A 24,139-nucleotide genomic window follows, 5' to 3' on the forward strand; every position below is an offset into this window, starting at 1 on the left:
TTTCCTTTTTGCAGTTTAATGTTTGTGATAGATAAATAAGCACACTGAACCAAAAGTTACGCACCAAACATTTTCAATTCAAGCTCAAAAAACCGTTGCTTTGCGCCCTTAACATAATAATGACTTTTTTATTTTTATTTTTTTTTGACTGGAAAATAATTACAACAATAAAACAGCGGCCAAAAAAAAGATATCATATTATTTGATCTATACTGTACAGTCACGTTCAAAAAGCATGACACGCCTAAAACAGCAGTAACAAACCTTTCGATACAGTTAATTGTAGACGTTGAAATTTTGATAACTTAAAAGATTTTAGTCGGCATTTCGCTACCAGCCCCTTTGCTAGAGGTAACATTCTTTTTTATCGTGACTGTACATCCATTACAATAGTTTTGTGGATTAACTCTCACTGTTACATGCTTCTTTAATACTTGTTTTTTACCTGTCGTTTGCTGTTTCAAGTAAAAGCAAGTGATTTAGTTGTGGAGATGACTAATCGATTTTTTATATTATTTATATAAAAACGATATATATATATATATATATATATATATATATATATATATATATATATATATATATATATTTTATTTTGAATTTTTAACTTACTTATATGAGGGATTAAAAAAGTTACTTGAAAATTTGTATTTGTTAATAGGTAATACTTCTTTTGGATATCGGGTCATTTTATACATAGGTAGCACGTTTTGACATAAAAATGTCATCATCAGTTACAGTTGCTGTGAATTTCAATAACAAACACACGAAGCACATTAAATGCGAATTCTATCGTGTTAAATGTTATTTATAGTGTTTTTTTAAATTCATTAAAGGATAATAGATCTATTAGATCAGATTATTAAAAAAATGTACTACATTAAAGACGGCGACAAGAAAAAGGAGACCTCATAGTAACTCGTTTTTCCAATAGAAATTGCTGATTGTTTTTGCGCTGGAATTTGTCCGTGTGTGCACTCAAAGTCCAGGAAATTCGTTTAGTGTTGATTTTTTGCGCGACTTTCAGTTTGAGGATTTGTTACACGAAGAAACTCAAATCGAGCATGAATGTGTTCTGATTTATACGTATCAAACGTTGCGCTTGGTTGAATTTGCGGGTTCAGGTGATTTGAATTCTCGCGGAACAAAAAAGATATGTGTTATATTTTAGTGATTTCATTCTTTGAACTTGGAAAAATCGTTTGATCTCGAGCGAATCCCATTTATATTTGCTGTATAGAACTCTGATGTATTATTTATTTATACCGAGAGCTTATAACTCGGCCGGGCTTTTGCTCCTTGTGTAGATTCACCGAAAAACATTGCGAAATAATTTGACATGAGGAATCGCCAAAGCGGACTTGATCAATTCGGATCGAGATTTCGGCGAATTTTAATTTGAAACACGGTTATAGCGTGAGTTAATAGAGATTTATTGCCGGTTTTACGTCGGTTGTAAACGCTGGGTTTGCAATATGTGCATCTTGCACAGCGGTCATTATGTGTATTATACCTTGGACTAATCTCGTGTATTCAGCTTTCGCAGAGAATGGAAGCAACATGACGAGAGCCGTTACAAGGGCAAAGTCCCATAATTTATCTTAGTTTATTCGTCGTAAAGATAAAATTGAGACCTATTGCAGTCATCCTGCATTCAGACATTGTGTATATGGAAATATTTCACGAAGAAAATTGCATCGTGGGCTGGATGCTTTTACACAAAAAGACTCTTAAAATGGTAGAAAAATAACGCGGCTCGGATAGAAGAAAAACCTTTTAATAATGGATGCCCAAGGAATATGGGAGAAACGGTGGAACGATACATTCGAGCTTGTGAGTTAAGTGTATGGCCTCACATTCATCTCCTCTTTGCCATCATTGCTCAGATCAGCGGCTCAACCGACCACTGAATAATGCACAGAATCTGATTTCCTTCCGGCGGACAGATGTTCGACAAAATCTGCGATTTGCAACGAATTGACATGCTAGTTTTTGTTTTTGTTTTATTTTGTTAAATACAGAACGAAAAGATAGTAATGTATTCATAATAAGTAGGATTTTTAGAAAGTTCAATACCTTATTCACTCAAGTTGCACAAAAACAGAAATTAGGTGTAATTTATAATAAAGACATAAAAATAACAAAATAAAAAAAAAATATATAATTTTTATTTCAATAAATTCCATTGTCAACAAAAATCAACAAACAACACGACCTACGTTTTCTCAAAAACTGAAAATTATCTATTACATAAAAAATAAAGAAATTGATTATTAACTGTTTAACCTAAATATTGTTTTAAATTTGCTGTCGTTTTTCCGACAGAAATCGTCTCAATCTAGAAAATTTACAACACACAGCACACTAAATAGAAATACAATGTGTTTTTAAATGATTCTCATCTAGTTAACTTTGAAATTGGTTTACATGTAAAAAAATTTGTGCCGCTCTGCTCAGTTAAATCCTCTGTCAATAAATGTTAAATCTGTGACAAATTTAATTAATTTCTTTTAAAAATTTCGTTAAAATGCAACTTAATTGTTACACTGTACAAGAAAATTCTTTTATTGTCGAAGCTTATTTCCGAATTGGAGACTTAATATAAAATTCGGTGTTTAAATGCCTATCATTAGTTATATGAAGCGGCAAATTCACAAAAGACTAGATGACAATCATTTAAAAACACGTTGTATATATTAGTATTAAAATCAGACAGCTCGGCATTATTAGTATTTTATCATTAAATTAACATTTTTATTTTCAGTAAATTTTTATTTTCAGAATTTTTTGAATAGTTTGTCACTAACTATTTTTTCTACAACTCCTTAAGTATATTTCACAAAAATTGACACTTTATTTATTAAAATAAAAAATAAGTAATTTTTCAAAGCGACTTGACTAGAATAATGCTTTTTCATTTTTAAAGGCTTGTGAACCTTCAAAACTAAACACCAATAAACTGAAACATGACATACTGATTAAAAAACCTATACACCGAGAGACTGAAGAGCTAAAAGAATAAAAACTGGTATAAAAAAACAGAAAAAAATTGTAAGAATCAATTTTAACCAAAAACCAATTGATTCACAATTTTTTAATACAATTGTATTTGAAAACTTAAAATTTTCTTAGAAAACATCGAAATTCCAGATGGTTTAGCCGATATTTACAAAATTATCAAAAACCAATTTTTTGTTCTGTTTTGAACGCTTTATGATTGGTCTGTTTTACAGTTGGGTGTGCAATATTCCTCCGATAACCGACGACAAACGCTTAAATCGTCTTGCGATTTTTTGTGCACCAAATAAACAAGTAGTTTTTACATTGTTATTTATTCATTACTCATTCCTGCGACAAATGAGACACCAGTAAACTGGTTTTAGAGCCGGACTGTCTCACAAAACGAAATTTCGCATTAGATGCGAATAAAATAGTCGATTCTACTAAGATTTTGAACTAATTTGTTTTTTTTTTTTGACAAAAGCACACTTTGTTTTAATTTATAAGTTAATACACAAAAACTAAGTATTTTAGAAAAGTAGGACTTTCACACAAATAAGTAAAATCTACAATTTTGGTGTGTAAATATTAATAAATACTATTAATATAGTTAAAATAAATACATTTTTAAAATTCAAATTAACAATTAAGAACAATAAAGAATAAAAATGATCTCGTAAAATAATATTTTGTTACTGGAACTTTTAACCAAGTTAGGTGTCTAAAATACCTTGTTCTTAAAACATAAAGAATAATTTTCTATAAAATCAAATTAATCATAGAAAAACTATAGATTTTTTTAATTTAGAACTAATTTTCCGAAGGAATCCTACAATCAAATAAATGTTTTTGCTCCATCTAAAAAATCCATTTGCAAACAAACATTATAACAATTTACATAATTTTAAAGTGTAAATAAAATAAAATCACATATTAAAAAAACTGGAGTTTTTGTGACTTCAGAACAGACTTTGCGAGAAAAAAAAGTAAGAACGACTCTCATTTCAATAATGAAATACCTGTACAAACACCAAGTCCATACAGTTGTGTAATGTGGCACAATTATCGACAAGTTGAAGAGTTGGCAAACAGAGAGACGTCCGCCTCTCAATCAATATACTTCCCTCCTGTCCCGAATGTAAAGACAACAAAATAAGGAAAATTGAAACAACAAACCTAAAATTTCGTCTTAATTTCCGTTATTCGGCATCCGCGATGGATTTGTTAAACTGATTGAAGAAATCCAGTTTAAAATCTGTCAATGTCTGATACGAGTCGAAAGTTGCCGGAAAAGGAAGTGGCACCCGAGGTGGGTACATTTGCATGTAAATTGAATAAAGAGAAGTGAGGTGGAATCCAGTGAGACAAACGAGACGGTGGTGGTGTCGTGACGAACACCAGATTTCTAGACAGAAATATGATGAATCGAAACCCAAACGTACACCGATGCTCATATCTATGTTAATAAAGTCAGAACAGAGACCCTCCAAAGATTAGGCTTTCACGAGGGTCCACGACGCATTTAACAACTACTAGATTCGGGGCGGCTTGACAAACATAAATCTAGAGTGCTTTGATCTTGAGACAATTGAAGGATGCGTCATAAAATTACGAAACAGTGTTAATTTGTTTACACAAATTGCAATATAGCAAAACCTCCCAACAACGGACACCGGTAGAGAATCTTTCACTGTCCGCTGTTAAGAGGTGTCCGCTAGTGGGAACAGGAAATTTGAATATAGGTTTCGTTACAAAAATGTCCGTTGTAAGAAGATGTCCGTTATTTGGAGATGTCCGTTAAGAGAGATTTTACTGTAATAGACTCGGAAATTTTCCAAGGTGTTTCATCTTGTGTTTAAATTTTTGTCAGTGGGTTTGCGATTGAAAAATAGGAACATTTTTAACTACTATTTAACAACTACTAGATTCAAGGCGGCTTGACAAACATAAATCTAGAGTGCATTGATCTTGAGACAATTGTAGGATGCGTCATAAAATTACGAAACAGTGTTAATATGTTTACACAAATTGCAATATAGCAAAACCTCGCAATAACAGACACTGATGGAGAATCTTTCACTGTCCGCTGTAAAGAGATGTCCGCTAGTGGGAACAGGAAATTTGAATATAAGTTTTGTTGCAAAAATGTCCGTTGTAAGAAGATGTCCGTTATTTGGAGATGTCCGTTAAGAGAGATTTTACTGTAATAGACTCGGAAATTTTCCAAAGTGTTTCATCTTGTGTTTAAATTTATGTCAGTGGGCTTGCGATTGAAAAATAGGATCAGGTGCTAATGAATAAAATTTCTCTCCTCATCGCCACTGTGTGATTTATCTCTTTGTGGTGCAGCATTATATGTAATCACTTTGTCGAGTATTGATTTCCTCTCACACTTTACGGTCGATTAGTTGAAACTCTCGGTCCAAAAACGGCATACGCACCTCGCTTTTATCGCATATTGTGTCTGTCCCATGTTTAACGCATATATGGAGACCGTGTTAACACGTCCTAACCGTTGCTTGATCATTGTTCCGAATGTTTAGTGGACCGTACTACCATTTAAAATTCACTTTACAAAACGAGGCCTTTACGACCTTTTCGCACTGATTTTTCTCCGCAGAGATTCAATGTAAAAATATCTATATTAAAGCTTTATGAAATATAACATCGGAAAACGGATTGTTTTGGAATTTTCTACCTGGAATTCATCAGCTTATGTCCGGAATCCTCGCCTCGTCCATTTGTCGTCTAATAAATGCGCTTCTTTGCCTCTGTTTATTCTAAAATTGTCCGCATTTCTCGAAAGTTTTGCCGGAGGAAGAGATGATTATTATTTATTTTCAAACGGGGAGCTTGCGGACGGACGAGAGACAAAAGAAGGCAAAGCTCTTGACCCGACATACCCGCACTGCTTGTCATCGAAATTTTAGCTCTTTGGACAAACGATATGAACAACTACGAGTATTAAATTGTAAAGTCTGAACTTTTGCAACCGAGTACAACGAGAATAAAAAATGTTAAGAACAAGTAAAAAAAAAACCAAAAAAATCATAACCCCTAAAAAAAGAAAGCGAAAAACCTTCCATAAAAGAAAAATATAAATTTGAAAATTCACTTGAACTGACACAATATTTGAAACTGTTTAGCTCCATTTTCAAATTTTTCAAATAAATATATAAATCAATTAATAAATGATCAGATAAATTAGTAAAAATTAGTAGATTAGAAAAACTCGAAATAAATTAAAATTTCGAGTTCTTAGAAGTCAGGCTAAAATCTAAAACTTATAACTGACAAACTTGTAATATCCATTCCAATTCAATAAAAATAGCAACACATTCTGAAACGTGTATAAAATGTTAAAAACAAAATTAAAATTGAAATGAAAGGTATAATGCAAGAATTTTTCACAAGAATATAAAAAGTAAATAGTATAAGTATATTATATATTACAAATTATATATTATATATTATATACTATATATATTATATATTATGTATTATATATTATATATTAGTATATTATAAAAAGTATAAGTCAGTTTTGAAAAACCAGTTATCCACAAAAACTTCATTTTTTTATTGCTACACTTTGAAATTATAAATAGCAATATTAATATTACAAAAACTGAAAATAATGTAATGTGAGTTCAGTATACTTTTCTTTGTCATGGAATTGATTGTCATTATAATAAAAAATCATTAAAAAGTTTATAATTATCTTCACGTTTCTGGAGTTATTAATGTTGCCATGGGCAATTTAAAAAACGCGCGTTTTGAAAGTTGAATTTATACACCCTGCTGCGTGCTTTGAATAAGCAAAATAGATTACCAATAAAAAAATAAAATTAAGAACTTAAAAAAAGTAAAAAAATGCATATCTGCATCTATCTATAAATTCTAATTTACCAACCTTAGCTAAAAAACTGTAGTTGGTTTAAAACAAAACAAAATAATTGTCAAAAATCTTAATTTAAAAATCTGACAAATTAAACTCATGATATCTGAGCAATTCCTGTAGAAAGCCCAAAATATTTATGCTAGAAAGTGTAAATTAAAAAAGCAAAAAACTTAAATTAAAGACAAAACAAATTAAATAATATGACAAATCTTTTCCTCAAAGTTAGAAACTACATATTATTCACTTAAATTTTAAAAACCTGGAAATCACATTTAAAATTTTAGGAAATACCAATGAAATCAAACAGAAAACTAATAAAAATATAGAATACAGTTAAACCTCTCAACAACGGACACCGATGGAGAATCTTAAATTGTCCGTTGTGGAGAGATGTCCGCTAATAGGAGGTAAAAATTTTAATAGAGGTTTAGTTACGTTCCTAGAAAAATGTCCGTTGTGAAAAAAAATCCGCTAAGAAAGGTTTCACTGTATTAAACATAAAAACGTAATTAAATGCCAATTCCAATGTATGACAAAATAAAAAATATTATTATTATTATTATTATTATTATTATTATTATTATTATTAAGACATTTTTCCAAGCTGGTGTAGGTACACTTAATTCCATTCAAAATAAACAATTTGAAGAGTAAAACTACTCTAAATCTAAAAAATTTAAGATATCACCAAATTCGAAAACTTTTTTTGTTGTAAAAACTAGGAAATAAAATAAACTAATTCAACTTCCAACTAGTGTGTAAAATTGTTGTGAATCATAAAAAATAACAATTACGCTTTAAACTAAACACAAAAAAGATGAATTTAAAAAGTTGGAAAACTGATAGTTTTTTCGAAAACCTTAAAAATTCATAATTTAGGTATAAATTTAAAGCCAGTCCAGTCAATGCTCATTTGAAACATAAAGGGCAACGATTAATGAATGCACCACCCAAAACTATGTCCGAATTACCCCCATTGATAGTTTGTCTCGTAAAACTGAAACGTTGTAAACTTCTTTGTGCACCAATAACTTATCATAATTGAGTGCAGTTTTACGATTCCGTGCAATTTATTTGTGCACAGATAGCAGGAAATGTCCGCTTTATGTGCAACATTGAAAATTCGCATTTGAAATTAACCGGACATGGAACGAAATATGCGCTTTCATATGAGTTTTCTAATTACATTTTGCTCCGTATTTGAGTTTTCCGAGCGTTGCCACTGAAAAGTTCTGTCATAAATGACTGACGGTGGGAACTGTCGAAATGAAATGCTTGGACTTCTTGTTTCGCCATAATAAGGGAGTTATTTACATTCTCTATTTTATGTTAATGGTGAGTGGTGAATCAAAAACTGCGATTTAAAATTAATTTGCAGATTTATGGTCTGGCGATGATCGTATGGGGCGTCGTTGACCGAATCATAGATTCGGAGGACCAGTCAAGCACTTTCGCTGTTTGGATGATTGTGGGGGTTTGTTCCATGCTAAATGCTTCTCTTGGACTGTACGGGACAAAAATCGACGACAAATGTCTCGTCTATGCCGTAAAAAGCCAAGCCACAAATTCCAAATTTAAGCCAGAAATTTCAGTCAATTATTTTCCTGTTTATGACATGCGTGTCTCAAATCCTGGTCACTATAATCCGCATCGCTGCGCCTCAGAAAGATGCACCGAAAGAGAAAGCGCGCCTCAAGAAATTGTTCAATAGTGAATTGCCCGCACTTATGAAGGAATTCCAGGAAATTGAAATCGAATGGCAGTGCTGTGGAGTCCTCGGATTTGATGACTACGAGGAGAAATTCGATCCCCTTCTGGTCGGATATCCCCCCAGTTGTTGCGAGAGTGGCAAAAGGTGCAAAAATCCCTACCCGATAGGCTGTCACACCAAGATTACCAAAGCCCAATATGTCGAAGAGCTGATACGGGCGATCATTTTCATCACTTTTTCAGTGCTAAAAGTGAGAATTTTTTGCGAAATTTTTTAACTGTTTTGCAGTTTTGCAGCGCTATTGTCATTGCCATCTTGACCATTTGGCACGAGGAGTACTTCCAAGAAGAGAAACTCTGAGTAAAAACTGGGCGTTTGATTGATTTTGATTCGCGGTAATTACTGTTGAAAAATCTGCAAAAACCGGGTTTATATTCGTGAAATATGAATTTTATTTAAGTCTGCTCGATATTGCGGCGAATCCCCAAACAATTAAACTCATATAAATGCAAATCCCTCTTAATGAAATGAAGCCCCGGAGACCTGTGTGCGTTTTTCCTCTTGAGCCCGCCGAAGAAAAACGCAAACAAGAAAACTATAAAGTGGATTTTTTCATCCTCGTTATTTGATTTCGCTTACATCATCGGTCTTTGACAAGAGTTCGTTAAAAAAACACACAGCATCGTTACCGACAATTTATCTCGTTCTTTTTTCCGGCAATCGATCGTTTATAATTGGCGCTCGAAAAACAAACGAGGCCCAGGTTAGAAGTGCGCGTGAATAGAGCGTGATTGCGTCACGCTAGCGTTGGGTTATGGTATGGATGGAAACGGGAGTGGTCCGGGAACAAACTCACTTAATGAACGTCACAAAATATCATTAAGTTGCCACCGGAATACGACCGTAAACATTATACTTCTAGATGGGGATTTATTAACTTAAAGACAATATTGTCTTAAGGCCGTCTAATGAGGGTATAGGCAAAATACGACGCTATCGCATTAACCAACGCCAATAACTCAGCGCCCTTCGACCTTCGATGTATCGTTAAATTTTACACCGTCTTAAAAAGCAACGCTTTAATACGATATTATTGACGTCGAGGTGCACACTTAACGACAACTGAACAAACTTTGATACCGCCGTTATTAACGACTGATTTTTATACAAGAAGGAAACTGAAACCGAGCCATTTCACCGCAACAAAGGCGAAGAAACCTGGGAGCAAAATAAACAACTTCATTTCACATAAATGCGTGAGTAGATAACGAATGGGGGGACAACACAACACAACCTTGACCTTGAGTTTGACCCCGCCCATTTTCCCTCTCTTTCTTTCAAGGCCACTCGTTCTCTCTCTTACTTTTTCAAGGCCAATCCCTCCCACTTCCCCCACCACTTCAAGGCCAAGGCAATATTGGACCTTGATGTTTTCAAGGCCAAGGTCCCCACTTTTGCAAGGCCAACAACTTCCCTCTTTATTTATCATTCAAGGTCACTGCAGCTAATATATATAGAATTCAATACAAATTCAAAAACAGTATCTAATAAGTATTTCTCAATATTAAAGTAGTAAAAAAATGTGGTATCGTTTTACTTGTGAAGGTGTCATAATAGTGGAAGAAACGTGTTTCCACAACCAGTTAGGACACATATCTTTGGAAGGTGGTTGGGAACGTTTCTTTAATAGAGTGGTTGTGTGTGAACAGTGTAGTACTAAGGACATTTCTATTATTAATCCAGATGGGTGGAATAATTCTTTAAGTATTGACATTACTTGTAATGAAGAAGAATTTAAAGAGTTACTTAGAAAATATGGTTTCCTTTGTCATAAGTGTAAAACTCCGTGCTACACAGCTAGCCAAGTGGATCCGGAAAATGCCCAAAAAATTATAGCTATATACCACTAACTTAAATCAGCATAATGGAAGTTGACAATGGTATGTAATATGAAATTGTATGTACTTGTAGAAATTAAGTTTTAAATGTTTTCAGATCCTTACTGCTACATGCTCTTTTGCCTGTCTCCAAAGGACTGTAGTAACAGAAAATTCTTTTGTTTGAAATGTGTGAAGATTATGGCAGTGAGATTTCACATTTGTCATCTACATGTGACTTCAGTGTTAAACTACAAGTGTTTTTGGTGTAATACAGTAATAGGACAGAATTCTCAGTTGTGTGGAAATAATTTAATAAACAAAATGACTGTTAAAATATGGTATTTTAGTAGAGAGCGACAAATGATGTTTTATGATTCTGATGACTATGATTCTGACGACTCATCAAGTAGCTGTGATAGTGGTATAGAATGTTAGTTAGTTAATAAGAGTAGAAATTAGATATAAACAACTTGTAACCTTAGATTAAATTAGTATCTAGATTGTTCTTTTGGTGTATGGATAAAAGTAAATAAATGAAGTTATATAATAAACAGACTTGTGATTCTCAACATAGTATTGATTCAACTCTGACAAAGAGAGGTTGGGGTCTAATAAATAAATTAATAAATAAATTACCCATTGAATTACATATACCGGGTTATCAGTTTTGTGGCCCTGGAACCAAATTACAAGAACGAATTGCACTTGGACATAGTGGTAGAAATAAATTAGATCAGGCTTGTAAAGAACACGATATATCGTACGCCAACGAAACTAATTTGCAAAAACGACACGAAGCAGATAAGTTATTATTAAGTAAAGCAGTTGAACGTTTAAAAGCAAAAGACGCATCGTTTGGGGAAAAAGCAGCTGCATTAGCAATTGCTGGTATAATGAAAGGCAAAGTAAAATTCGGAATGGGAGCTAAAAGTAAAAAGGGTAAAAAAAAGAAGACAAAAAAACAACGAATTCTAGTTGCTCCTAAATATGGTGGTTTTTTACCATTCCTATTACCACTATTAGGTGCTCTAGGCGCTTTAGGAGGAGGAGCTGCAGGGATAGCGACTGCTGTAAATAAAGCTTCGGTAGATAAAAAAATGTTGGAGGAAACTATGCGACATAATAAAGCAATGGAAATGAGTAGCGGTAAAGGTGTAGGAAAAACTAAAGGGAAAGGTCTTTACATTGGTCCATATAAATGGTATCAGAAAAAAAACTCCCAGTAAAATTACCACGTCACGCCCTCACTAATATTGAAATAATAAAGTTTGCTCGACTATTACAAATTCCAAATTTTAGAGGTGTATATATGCGTAATAAATTACCGAAACTTATACATAAAAATGAAACAGGAATTATAAATTTAGATGAAGAAAAAAATAGTGGAACTCATTGGACAGCATATGTAAAAAATAAAAATAATATATTATACTTTGATAGTATGGGCAATTTAAAACCTCCAACAGAGATTATCAATTATTTCAAAAGTGATAATGATGGTAATAACATTACATACAATTATGATGGATATCAGAAAATGGGTTCATATAATTGTGGACAATTATGTTTAAAGTTTTTATATAGACACACATGCAAATTATAAGTTTAGTCGAATCAAAGATGCTGTTTGTATTAACAGGAAAATCAGCGATACTAAGTGCTAACTTTAATCCACCGATTGATGTTAGTGATGGTGTCTATGAACTGGGTGTTACAAATTTTGAAGTCTACAACAGTATACCGAATATTGATGAAGAAAATAATAAATTCTTTTTCGGGGATGTCGAATTTAAAATACCGACCGGTTGTTATCAATTAACCGATATAAACAACTATTTACAACATGTAATTGAAAAACAATTCAGTAATGACCTCTTATATATTACTGCAAACAATAATACATTACATACACATATCAAAGCAACAAAAGATGTTGACTTTACCAAACCAAATACTATCGGACCAGTGTTGGGATTTAATAGTCAAATAGTTCCGAAAAATGTTGGAAAAGATTCGGACAATATTGCAGACATAATGAAACTTAATTCGATTATGATTGAATGTAATATTACAATTGGAAGTTTTAAAAATGGAGAACCTGTACACATAATTTATCAATTTTTTCCAAACGTTCCACCTGGATTTAAAATAGTACAGTCACCAGATCATGTGATTTACCTACCCATTAGTGTTAAAACTATCAGAAATATTACACTTAAAATAATAGATCAAGATGAAAAGTTGGTCAATTTTCAACAAGAGACTGTAACAGTTGGATTACATTTGCAGAAGAAAGAAGAAAATGGGTATTAGTTTTAGAACTGACTCATATAAAAAGCAACAAAAGTGTAGAAAAACAGTTAGTACGAAACGAACCGTGCAACAATTAAGTAATAAAAATAAACTGTTTCTAAAATCATTAGGATTTGAATTATACACATAAAAAATGTTCGATATTGAGAAGGGTATTGAGTGGGATGAAGGTGTGGTAGGTTACAAATTTCAAAGTCATGAGGCATATACAGCCAGATATGAAAACACGGATGAAATTCGAATTCCTTTACAAGAAGATTTGTGTACACTACCATGTGATAGTTTAATTTTAATTGAGGGACAATTGGTTAAAACCGACGCGACAACCAATAAAACTGTACCAGCAACAGAAACCAAGTTTGTAAATAATGGTGTCGCTTTTTTGTTTAGTGAAATACGGTATGAAGTAAGTGGAGTAACTGTAGATACAAACACAAAGCCAGGTATTACAACAACTATGAAAAATCTGGCATCATTAAATCAAAGTGAAAGTCTGAAATTAACAATGTCTGGTTGGGATCTAAATGAAGAAGCCACTAAACCTATAGATGGATATTTTCAAGCATGTATCCCATTAAATCGACTATTAGGATTTGCAGAAGATTATAAAAATATAATGCTAAACATACCGCAAGAGTTAATATTAATTCGTAGTAATAGTGATGTCAATGCATTAATTTGTACAACAAATGAGAAAGCACGAGTTGTAATTGATAAAATTGCATGGCTAGTTCCACATATTGTGCCCGGTTTAAAGGAAGAGGTTAAATTGACAAAAACCATTGAAAAAGATAAAGAAATTGCAGTACCATACAGAAGCTGGGAACTTCATTCGCTGCCACTCTTTACAAATACTACAAAGTGTAGTTGGCCTGTGAAAATCTCTACAAAATTTGAAACACCTCGTTATATTATCTTTGGCCTTCAAAGCAATAGAGAAGGACAACTTGATAAAAATATGAGTAAATTTGATAGAGGCGATATAACCAATATGAGAGTATTTCTAAATAATGAACGATATCCGTATGAAAATTTAAATATTTCATATAAAAAACACCATTTCGGTATATTATATGAAATGTTTACAAACTTTAGATCCCGATACTATTATACAGATAAAAAAGAAACACACATTACACCTACACAGTTTTTCGACAGTTATCCACTAATCATAATTGATTGTTCGATGCAAAAAACTGGTTTACAAACACAGTCTATTGCACTGAGAATTGAATTTGATACAGACACCGGTATAAGTGAGGGAACCACCGCATATGCATTAGTCATTAGTGATCGAGCCTTTACATATACACCGTTGACAAAATCTGTAAAACAAGTCTAAATTAATATTAATAGTGATGGAGAACGAAGTGATTATAGACGTTCAAGGTTACAAAATTGGAAAAAAGTTTATAGTTAAAGAACTGGCTGCTTTAAGAGGAGACAAACTCGCACACTATGTTTTTCAACCCCCTTTCCCTTCACAACTCTTGAATCCTCAAGATGAAAAACAAGTAAAATGGTTAATGAAGAATTATCATTGTATTGACTGGAATATGGGACATATTCCATATTGGAAACACGTACAAGTTATAAACAATGTGTTGAAGGATGTTGACAAAATTTACGTAAAAGGAAAAGAAAAAGCCGAATTTTTGAAAAAATATACACATAAACAAGTTATTGAATTTCCACAACAACCAACATTACACGCCGATAAAGTTAAATGCATGTACCATCTGAACGATAACGCATATTGCAGTCTACATAATGTATTTTTTTTAAAACAAACATTTCGTTAAAAGTGTACAAAACATTGTGTAAATAATCTCAACTCATCAGTCTATTAGTAATCATGGATCAAGAGAGTTGGATAACGTGTCGTAATAATCCAGGACATCGCCTGAAAGTAAAACATCTTCGACGACATTTACGAAGATGTCTTCCACATCGTGAATATTCTTGGAGGAGTTTTGATTGCGGAAATGGGAATTATTTTGATTCAACTTTATCCCATAATACTAATAATGATTATCAACAATCATCGAGAAGCAATTTTGAAAATACAAACTCTTCAAAAAATATTTTTTGTAATGATATGGAATATTAATTGAATTAATTAATTGTAGTATTTATAAATAAATGTTATAGATTTATAAACATTTGTATTTTTTTCATAATATTTACCACTCCCTTACACTTTCAATAATCCTTATACACCACCCAAAAAAATTCATTTTATTTATAAAAAAAGAGTTGATTATTGCAGTGGATATGAGTGATTTTTCTCATTTTTTCAATAAATTAAACAGGTTAACGATGTCCTTGAAACAGGCGGTTACACTCCATCCTGTCTACATAGGTCTTCTTTTTACATTTTTTTGTGTCTATATGTTAACCTTGATGGAATACACCAATGTAGTTGCAGTAAGTGCATACAAAGAAGTTGACCTTGACGGGAGCTTTTAACAATTTATAAATGTGCAGAGAGTGAATGCAGAAATTCATTCTGTGTTGTACAGGTAGTCTGTGTACGAAATAATGTGTTCAAATTATTTTGCTAATTTTAAACCGTGCACTCATGGTGACGAGTGTTGTCAGTGTCCCGGTCCCTCAACTAGGACAACTGTAAGTAACCAGTCATCAAAGTTATTATTTAAAGTATTGAAGGGAAAAGTTGCAAATCCCTATCAAAACCGTAGTGGTTTTAATAGGGATAAACCTAGAATCAATATCGTTTCTGATGTAATTATTAGACCTACTTATTCAAAATTAATCAAAAATGATGAGACACAATTTGAACAATTTGCCAAGTCGTCTTTAAGTCAATCTTTGAGGGAAGATTGTTTTGAAGAGGATGAGATTGAATGTAGTCAGTTAAGTGTGAAAGAGAAGCAATTAGCTAATCACGCTGTTGCTAATATTGTTCAAATCGTTGATGAGGATGATGATGATTCTATGGTTATTCCTTTATCACAACCTGATAGTGAATTATCGTTTTCTTTACCATTCACGCAATACCTGGCTCAACATGGTATTGAAAATGATTATTCGGACGACATCTCGTTGACCTTAATAGACCAGTTTATTAACGAAGACGAGGCGGTGTCCAATCCGGTTGTGGATGAAGGAACTTGTCCCATCAATAATTCGATTACCGATGAGTTAAATGTATTTGATAATGATATGGTCGTGGTGGAAGAACCCCCAATCTCTCCCAGTCCACCACTACCACCACAAAGCCCCTTCGTTGAGCCAGTGTTTACCCGCCCCGTTACACCAATATCTCCTGAAGCGGCACCCGCGGTATTAACTCAACCCCCTATGATAATATCGCAGGACATCATTGACGCCTTATCGGAGCCTTGGGTTGAGGTGGAAAACATTATCAATGGTAACGTTGAACATCCCCCTCAACCCAATTCACCGATTATTGAGGAAAATGATGTTCTGCCAGAGAGATTGGTGGTGGTAGAGACCGAAAATAACATCATTCGGTCACCACAACCTTCACCACCACCGTCACCCATAATATTATCACAGGGCGTCAATGACATGCAACAACCATCTGTCATTGACGCACTGGCAGAGCCGTGGGTTGAAGAGAGGAGGCAGGGTGAAGAGATGGATGTTGAAAATGACATCATTCAACCCTCTCAATTGTCACCCATTCTAGGGCAAACAAATAATAGGATTGAGAATAGGGTGGAGGGTGGAGACGATGACGACGACGATGACATCATTCCACCCACTCCCCCTCACTCACGATCAAGGAGGCGTCGGCGCCCTAGAAAGCCTCGTAGACGTTCGCGAAAGTCGCCATTAATATTAATTATTAATAATTATAATATTAATATTAATATTAATGATGTTAATATTAATAATTAATATTAATAAATCCTATTTCCATCCCACAATCATATCAAGTACATTTAATTCGAACGCGATTTTCCAAATTTTAACATCATACTACCTACAACACGATGGCAAGCATGCTGCTCCTCCTCGAGGTCTTGCTGGATACCTATCTCTGAACACAAAAAAATATATATTTATATAGTATAAATAAAAGTCATTCAAAGATAGTAACAGAAGGCAGCAAATTTATAATTAAACTTTGTTAGTAACCTGTTTAATTTATTGATTTATATTTTCATAAGAAAATGCATCACTGTGAAAACTGTAATAAACAATTTACAACCCGTCAATCACGACTACGCCACGAAAAGCTCTATTGTCAAGTGGTCAAAAAACAGGAAAATGGAGGACCGGCCGCCAAAAAACAGAAAATATGTCATTCAACTGGTAAGTTTTAACTAATAGGTACTCTATTTTTCAATAATTTTTCTTTTCTAGCTAGCAACAATTATATGTGCGTTACATGTAATCAAGAAATTGCTCCAAAGCTTATTACGGCCCATGAGAGAAGTAGACAGCATAGAAATAATTGTCAAAGTACTCCCTTGGAGGATGGGGTGTTTGCACTCAGCAGTGCATTTAAATCACGCATCGCTTCATATAGGATTTGTGATGAGGGCCATTATATCGATTTAAATGAATTTATGGATAAAATTCACAATAAATTACTTAGACTTATTGTTTCACAAATTGAAAAATTTAGTACAATCAAAATAAATTTGGAATTATTTGGATTGTATACCATTGAGTCAAAAAATATATTTGATGTAAAATCTTTCAATACTACTAACAGAATTGTCACTTTAGGCACGAATATTAGGAATATGTTGCATGACTTTCAAGAAGTTATTAGTCAAAAAATGATGGATTTTTTGGAACGAGATTCAGGTAGTTATATATTGTAAAAATCTTTATAATACAATTATTTTTTTGCTTCTTTGTTTTAGGCTGGACACTTGTGAAAATCTTACATTTAGAATTAAATGTAAACTATTACAATCCATTGAAAGCTTCATCGTATATCCCACTACCGCCAAGCGTGAAAATGAAGAGGGCAATAGTTAATGTTCAAAATCAGGATATTCATTGTTTTGGTTGGAGTGTCGTAGCAGCAGTGTGTCTACCTATGGGACCAGAACATTTACCCAGTTCATATCCACATTGGTCGACACTTTTTAATTTCCAAGGTATTGAATTTCCTGTAAAACTGGATAGTATTGCAAAATTTGAAAGTCAAAATAATGTCTCTATTAATGTTTACGGACTTGAATTACTTTATGTAAACAATAAGGTAAAATTTGAAATTGTGGGACCATTATATTTTACAAACTTTAAGAAACCGGTACACATAAATTTATTATTGTTGAGTGATAACGATGGTAATCAACATTACTGTACAATAACTAATTTGCCACGTTTAGTATCTTCCCAACTCTCAAAACATCATCATTCAAAATTTTTCTGTGATGGATGTCTACAATATTTCACAACCCAAGCTTTATTAGATAGACATTCTTCGACTGATTGTGGAAAACTTTATGCTAGAATCCCAAATAATGAATTAATAACAAATAGATTTGGTTATAATGTTCCCGCTAATGTATTAGAATTTCAAAATTATCATCATAAAATGACTATCCCATTTATTGTTTATGCTGATTTCGAATGTTTATTGAAACCTATGAGTACAGTTGCACCAAATCCAAATCAATCATTTTCGATAAAAACTTTTCTCCATCAACCATATTCATGTGCATATTACATTAAATGTTCATATAACGATCAATTATCTAAATTCCAAAGTTTTCGAGGACAGTCATCTGTGGTTGACTTTATTACAGCATTAGAAATAGATTTGATAGAGATTTATAAAAAGTATTTAAGTATTGTACAACCAATGCTTCCATTAACTATTCAAGAAGAGTTTGATTATCTTACAGCAACGGAATGTCATATTTGTCAAAAACCTTTTCAACAGAATGATATTAAAGTAAAAGATCACTGTCATTTAACGGGTCGTTATAGGTCCGCTGCGCACAGTAATTGTAACTTGAATTTTCAAATTCCAAATTTTATTCCGATAGTATTTCATAATTTAACAAATTATGATAGTCACTTATTCATTAAAGAGTTGGCCCTTGAAGAAAGTGAAATTAATATTCTTGGTAAAACTAAAGAGAAATATATTACATTTTCGAAAAAAATTTGTGTAGGCGAATATCTAAATTCAAACAATCGAATAGTCAAGGAGCACTTACACTTGCGTTTTATAGATAGTTTTCAGTTTTTGACATGTTCATTAGAAAAACTGGCAGCAGCCTTGGATGATGCTCAATGTATGGAAGTAAAACGATACTTTCCCGTTGACAGAGAATTTCAGTTAATTAGACAGAAAGGGGTTTTTCCATATTCATTTATCGATGATTTTTCTAAATTAGATCTCACGGAATTACCACAAAAAATTGATTTTTACGATAAACTTCGCGATGAGCATATTTCTGAAGATGATTATCAACGAGCTAATACCGTATGGAATACATTCCATTGTCAGACTCTAGGCGAATATTCTGATCTCTATTTAAAAAGTGATATTTTGCTATTAGCTGATGTCTTTGAGAATTTTCGAAACATGTGCCTTAAGCATTATGAACTTGATCCAGCACATTACGTGACTGCACCATCTCTTAGTTGGAATGCTATGCTTAAATTTACCCATGTAAAATTAGAATTATTGACTGATATAGATATGTTGCATTTTTTCAAAAAAGGGATTCGTGGGGGAGTTAGTACATGTGTTAAACGAGCGGCTCAAGCAAATAATAAATTTCTTCCAAATTATGACCCTTCGAAACCGACATCATACATTTTATACCTCGATGCAACAAATCTCTATGGTTGGGCTATGAGTGAAGTACTCCCTTTAGGTGGATTTACTTGGCTAACGCAAGACGAAATTAATTCACTTAGTATTATGGATTTGACTGATACCACACCTGAAGGTTATGTCCTTGAAGTAGATATCTCTTATCCTCATCATTTACACAACTCTCATAATGATATGCCATTTCTACCTGAAAATTTAATTCCACCAAACGGAAAATGTGCTAAACTCATTCCAAATCTATGTGCTAAAACAAACTACATAATACACTATCGAAATTTAAAACAAGCTCTACAAAATGGACTAGAATTGACAAAAATTCATAGAGTACTAAAATTCAATCAATCGTCATGGCTCAAACCATATATTGATTTAAATACGAAATTACGAAATCAGACTAAAAATAAGTTTGAAAAAGATTTATTTAAACTCATGAATAATAGTGTGTATGGAAAAACCATGGAAAATGTCGATAATCGGGTAGATATTAAACTGGCTACACATTGGAAAAAAAACGGTCACAAGTATGGAGCAGAGACATGGATAGCCAAACCACAATTTAAAAATTGTTCTATTTTTACTGAAAATTTAGTTGCAATAGAAATGAATAAAGTTCAAGTAACGTATGATAAACCTATTTATGTAGGATTCAGTATATTGGAAATTTCAAAAACTTTAATGTATGACTTTTTTTATAATTTCCTTAAAGTTAAGTATGGAAATAATGTACAGCTTTTGTATACGGATACGGATTCATTAATTTTAGAAATTTATACGGAAAACGTATATAATGATATTAAACAGAATATCGATCGGTTTGATACTTCAAATTATCCCGAGAATAATATTCATGATATTCCTAAAACTGTGTCTGTTATCGGTAAAATGAAAGATGAGTATGCTGGTGTACCAATTGTACTACTTTATGGCACCGGTGCCAAAGCATATTGTGTGCAAACAGTGAATGATTTAATTAAAAAGGCTAAAGGTGTAAGTAAACATGTAATTGATAAATCTCTAACACTGTTACAATATCGGGCAATTGCAACAAATCCTTCATCTTCATCAGTTTTCTGTGTTATGAACGTTTTCAAATCTTATTTACATAATATGTATACCGAATTAAGGAATAAAATAGCACTGTCTAATTTCGATGATAAACGATACATTTTAGGTAATTCAATTGATACATTAGCCTGGGGACATTACGATATTGATAGAGATCGAAATTTAGATTCTCTAATTAGAGAATTGCAAAAATATGTGGAACCCACTGATTGAATTTTACCTTATTGTAGATATGTAACGATATGTAACCATTTATTTATACTACATAGTTATTATTATTATGTATTTATAATTGATGTAATGTGTAAAGTATTTTTATTTGTATTTTGTAAGTCAACAATGAAACTTGTGCAACAAAAAGATTTATTAAAAATTTCTAATCACGACTATTCAGTTTGTGTACCCTATCAACAGTTTCCTAAACATAATACTTTATTCAATAATAGTGTAAAAAGAGGACTAGTGGTTGGACGTTCTGGATGTGGAAAAACAAATGTGATATTAAGTCTCTTGCTGCATCCAAATGGATTACGCTTCACAGACATTTACTTATTTTCAAAAACGCTACAACAACCAAAATATCAATTTTTAAAATCGGTTCTGGCACCTCTCGATAAAGTCGGTTACTATGAATATGAAGATGGTGCCGAAATTCCCCCTCCTAAAGAAATCAAACCCTATTCCATAATAATATTTGATGATGTAGTCACTTGTAACCAAAATATAATACGTGATTATTTTTGCTTTGGTAGGCATTATAATATCGATTGTATATTTATAAGCCAAACGTATTCTTCCATTCAGAAACAATTAATTCGTGATAATGCTAATTTTATAATTATCTTTCCTCAGGATGTATTAAATTTAAAACATATTTTTAATGATCACGTTGGTACAGATATGTCATTTGAAACCTTTCAGAAAATGTGTTCACAGTGTTGGCAAAAACCGTATGGATTTGTTACTATTGATAAGGATGCTGAACAAGACAATGGGCGTTATCGTAACGGTTTTGATCAGTTCATTAAAATATAAATGTAAATGTTTGTCAAAGATTTATTTATTAGTCGACGATCGACATGGATAAACGTTTAGCTTTAGAGCTGGATAAGGCAAGACGACACGTTAAACAAAAAGTACGATCATTATCTTCACACATTGCAAGTTCGCAAAGACGTTTCGCAACCCACATTCAACCTCTAACCGATCCAATAAAAAGTTTAATTTCTGAAATTAAACATGAACGCGAAGTTGTCCCAAAACAGGAAAAAATATCAATTCATCATGAGATCAAACAACCGGAGGCGAAGCGACTTTTTGAGTCAACGACTACAAGCCGTAGTACTACATCGCTCGATCCACGATTCAGTTTAATGCGACAACATGCGACTGCTAGCACACCCAGAGAGGAGGGAGAGTCACTCAGGAACGTGACCATTGGAAAGTTGCAAGAAACATTAATAAATTTGTCAAAAACCGATGCATTTCGCCATTTTCTTAAACAATGGACCGGTTTACCTCGACAGTACATTGAAGATATGATTATTAACACAGAAAACAAATTTGATCATCAATATGGTGTGAGACATGGAACCGAGGCAAATAAATTTTTTATTGGCAATTCTGAAATTGATTTCAAAGACGATCATGTAATCGTTCAAAATGTAGCTTATCCTGATACACCTGGATTGTATGAATTATTATTTAAAAAAAATCCAACTAATTATACTCAATCAGATTTAGAAACTTATCGAAATATTGTCATTCGAACCAATGCAGACAGAAAAAACTATAAACCAAATGCACAAATTCTGGGTAATGTAGGGAACAAATATAAAACAATTATTCGACATTTCTCGAGACAGCCACTTCAGGAACACCGTGCATCTCAGTCGCCGCCATTTTACAGTGATACTGAAGAAAGCCTTGATGCCGATCAAGGTCAATCGACTCCTGTCCAGCAACGAAGCCGCAGTAGTAGTCTTTCAATTCTCGTACCACCAGCACGTAAACAGTATCCGCGACTTCGCAACATACCTGCAATACAACGATTGCAGGCTCAAGGTCATGAACAATCAACTCCGACAAGTAGTATCCAACCAATATCAAAAAGAGTTAAGGGTGGTGGTATTCTTCGCACATTGGCTTTAACAGATAAAAATTTAGAATTTGTTCCCTACAAAAATCCCAACACACTCGTAAATAGACTACGTCTTTTATTATCATCGACAGTAGCTGGTAATAATAATCATATGAATGAAATCAATCGCATCATAACAGAATTGCGTGAATCGAAAATAATTCGTTAATAATTTAGAGACGACTTGTATATATTGCAAACACATTATATTTTATAGTTAGTATTTCTACATACTTTATTCATTCAATAGACAAGAATATGACATTAGATAAATTTGGTGAACACATTAGTGAACACAGAATTCGGACAACTTTACAACGTGTCAAATCTTTCTCATATACCACAATCTCACTCTTTGGGACACTGGATCCAGCTAAAAAACTTTTTGTATTATTTAATATTGGTACGAATTATATTTTCCCATTAAAAGAAGCAACGATTACGTCTGTACATGGTAGTCCATCGAGCGGGTGGATTGCATTAATTAATTCGAAACAAACTACGAATTTAATTGGTCAAATTTTACGTGAAGGTGACAAACTATCATTTAAATATGGACCCAAAACATCAGAAGCTAAACCGATATATATAGAAATAGTTTTAAAAGTACCAATCCACCATGAAGCGTAGTGATTTAAATATTAAGCGTCAAGTTGTTAATGAACTACATGCACCGGCGAGAGTGAACTTTAAAAGACGACGTGTGATAGTGAAAGGTTTAAATGATTTATTGCAACTCGATCTGGTTGAAATGATACCATATTCACGCGTCAATAAAGGCTTTAAGTATATCTTAATGGTTATCAATGTTTTTTCTAAATTTGTATGGGCTGTTCCATTAAAGAATAAGTCGGCTTTAAGTGTTGTAAATGCAATGAGTGAAATTTTAAAAACTCGACGTAACGTTCCTAAAAACATTCAAACAGATCTGGGAAAGGAGTTTTACAATAAACATTTTCAACAATTAATGAATAAATACAAAATTAATCACTACAGTTCTTATTCGAATTTAAAAAGTAGTGTCGTCGAGCGCGTGAATCGAACAATCAAGGGAATGATGTATAAAGAATTTTCGGTGCAAGGTCACTACAACTGGATAAACATTTTACCTGACATAATAAAAAAATACAATAATACCAGACATAAGACTACTGGTTTAAAACCGATTTCAATAAATAAGAAAAACGAACGCAAAGTTTTGGATCAAGTTTATAGTCATCTTAAAACAATGGACATTTATAAACCCAAATTTAAAGTTGGTGATTTTGTTCGAATTAGTAAACATCGACATCTTTTTAAGAAAGGGTACACCCCAAATTGGAGTAAT

General features: G+C 32.7%; 3 protein-coding genes and 1 long non-coding RNA gene across 10 annotated transcripts in view; 3 read left to right on the forward strand and 1 right to left on the reverse strand.

Moving 5' to 3' along the window:
• bru3 (bruno 3) overlaps positions 1-24,139 on the reverse strand; it is a 456,798-nt gene that overhangs the window by 173,549 nt on the left and 259,110 nt on the right. The window lies entirely within an intron of this gene.
• LOC107398761 (23 kDa integral membrane protein) lies at positions 8,105-9,055 on the forward strand. The gene is made up of 4 exons (XM_015984042.2): positions 8,105-8,236; positions 8,280-8,447; positions 8,494-8,862; positions 8,901-9,055. The coding sequence occupies exons 1-4, from the start codon at positions 8,168-8,170 to the stop codon at positions 8,970-8,972; spliced, it is 678 nt and encodes a 225-aa protein (XP_015839528.1). The 5' UTR covers positions 8,105-8,167; the 3' UTR covers positions 8,973-9,055.
• LOC135266691 (uncharacterized) lies at positions 9,875-11,043 on the forward strand. The gene is made up of 2 exons (XR_010334832.1): positions 9,875-10,552; positions 10,608-11,043. It is a non-coding gene; the product is annotated as an uncharacterized LOC135266691 (long non-coding RNA).
• Positions 15,753-21,058, forward strand: LOC135266689 (uncharacterized). The gene is made up of 3 exons (XM_064357857.1): positions 15,753-17,110; positions 17,162-17,611; positions 17,671-21,058. Exon 1 carries the CDS (start codon positions 15,764-15,766, stop codon positions 16,691-16,693), a length of 930 nt encoding a protein of 309 aa, XP_064213927.1. The 5' UTR covers positions 15,753-15,763; the 3' UTR covers positions 16,694-17,110; positions 17,162-17,611; positions 17,671-21,058.

Source organism: Tribolium castaneum, chromosome 7, assembly GCF_031307605.1.
Source record: "Tribolium castaneum strain GA2 chromosome 7, icTriCast1.1, whole genome shotgun sequence".
In the NCBI taxonomy this organism is placed as follows: domain Eukaryota; kingdom Metazoa; phylum Arthropoda; class Insecta; order Coleoptera; family Tenebrionidae; genus Tribolium; species Tribolium castaneum.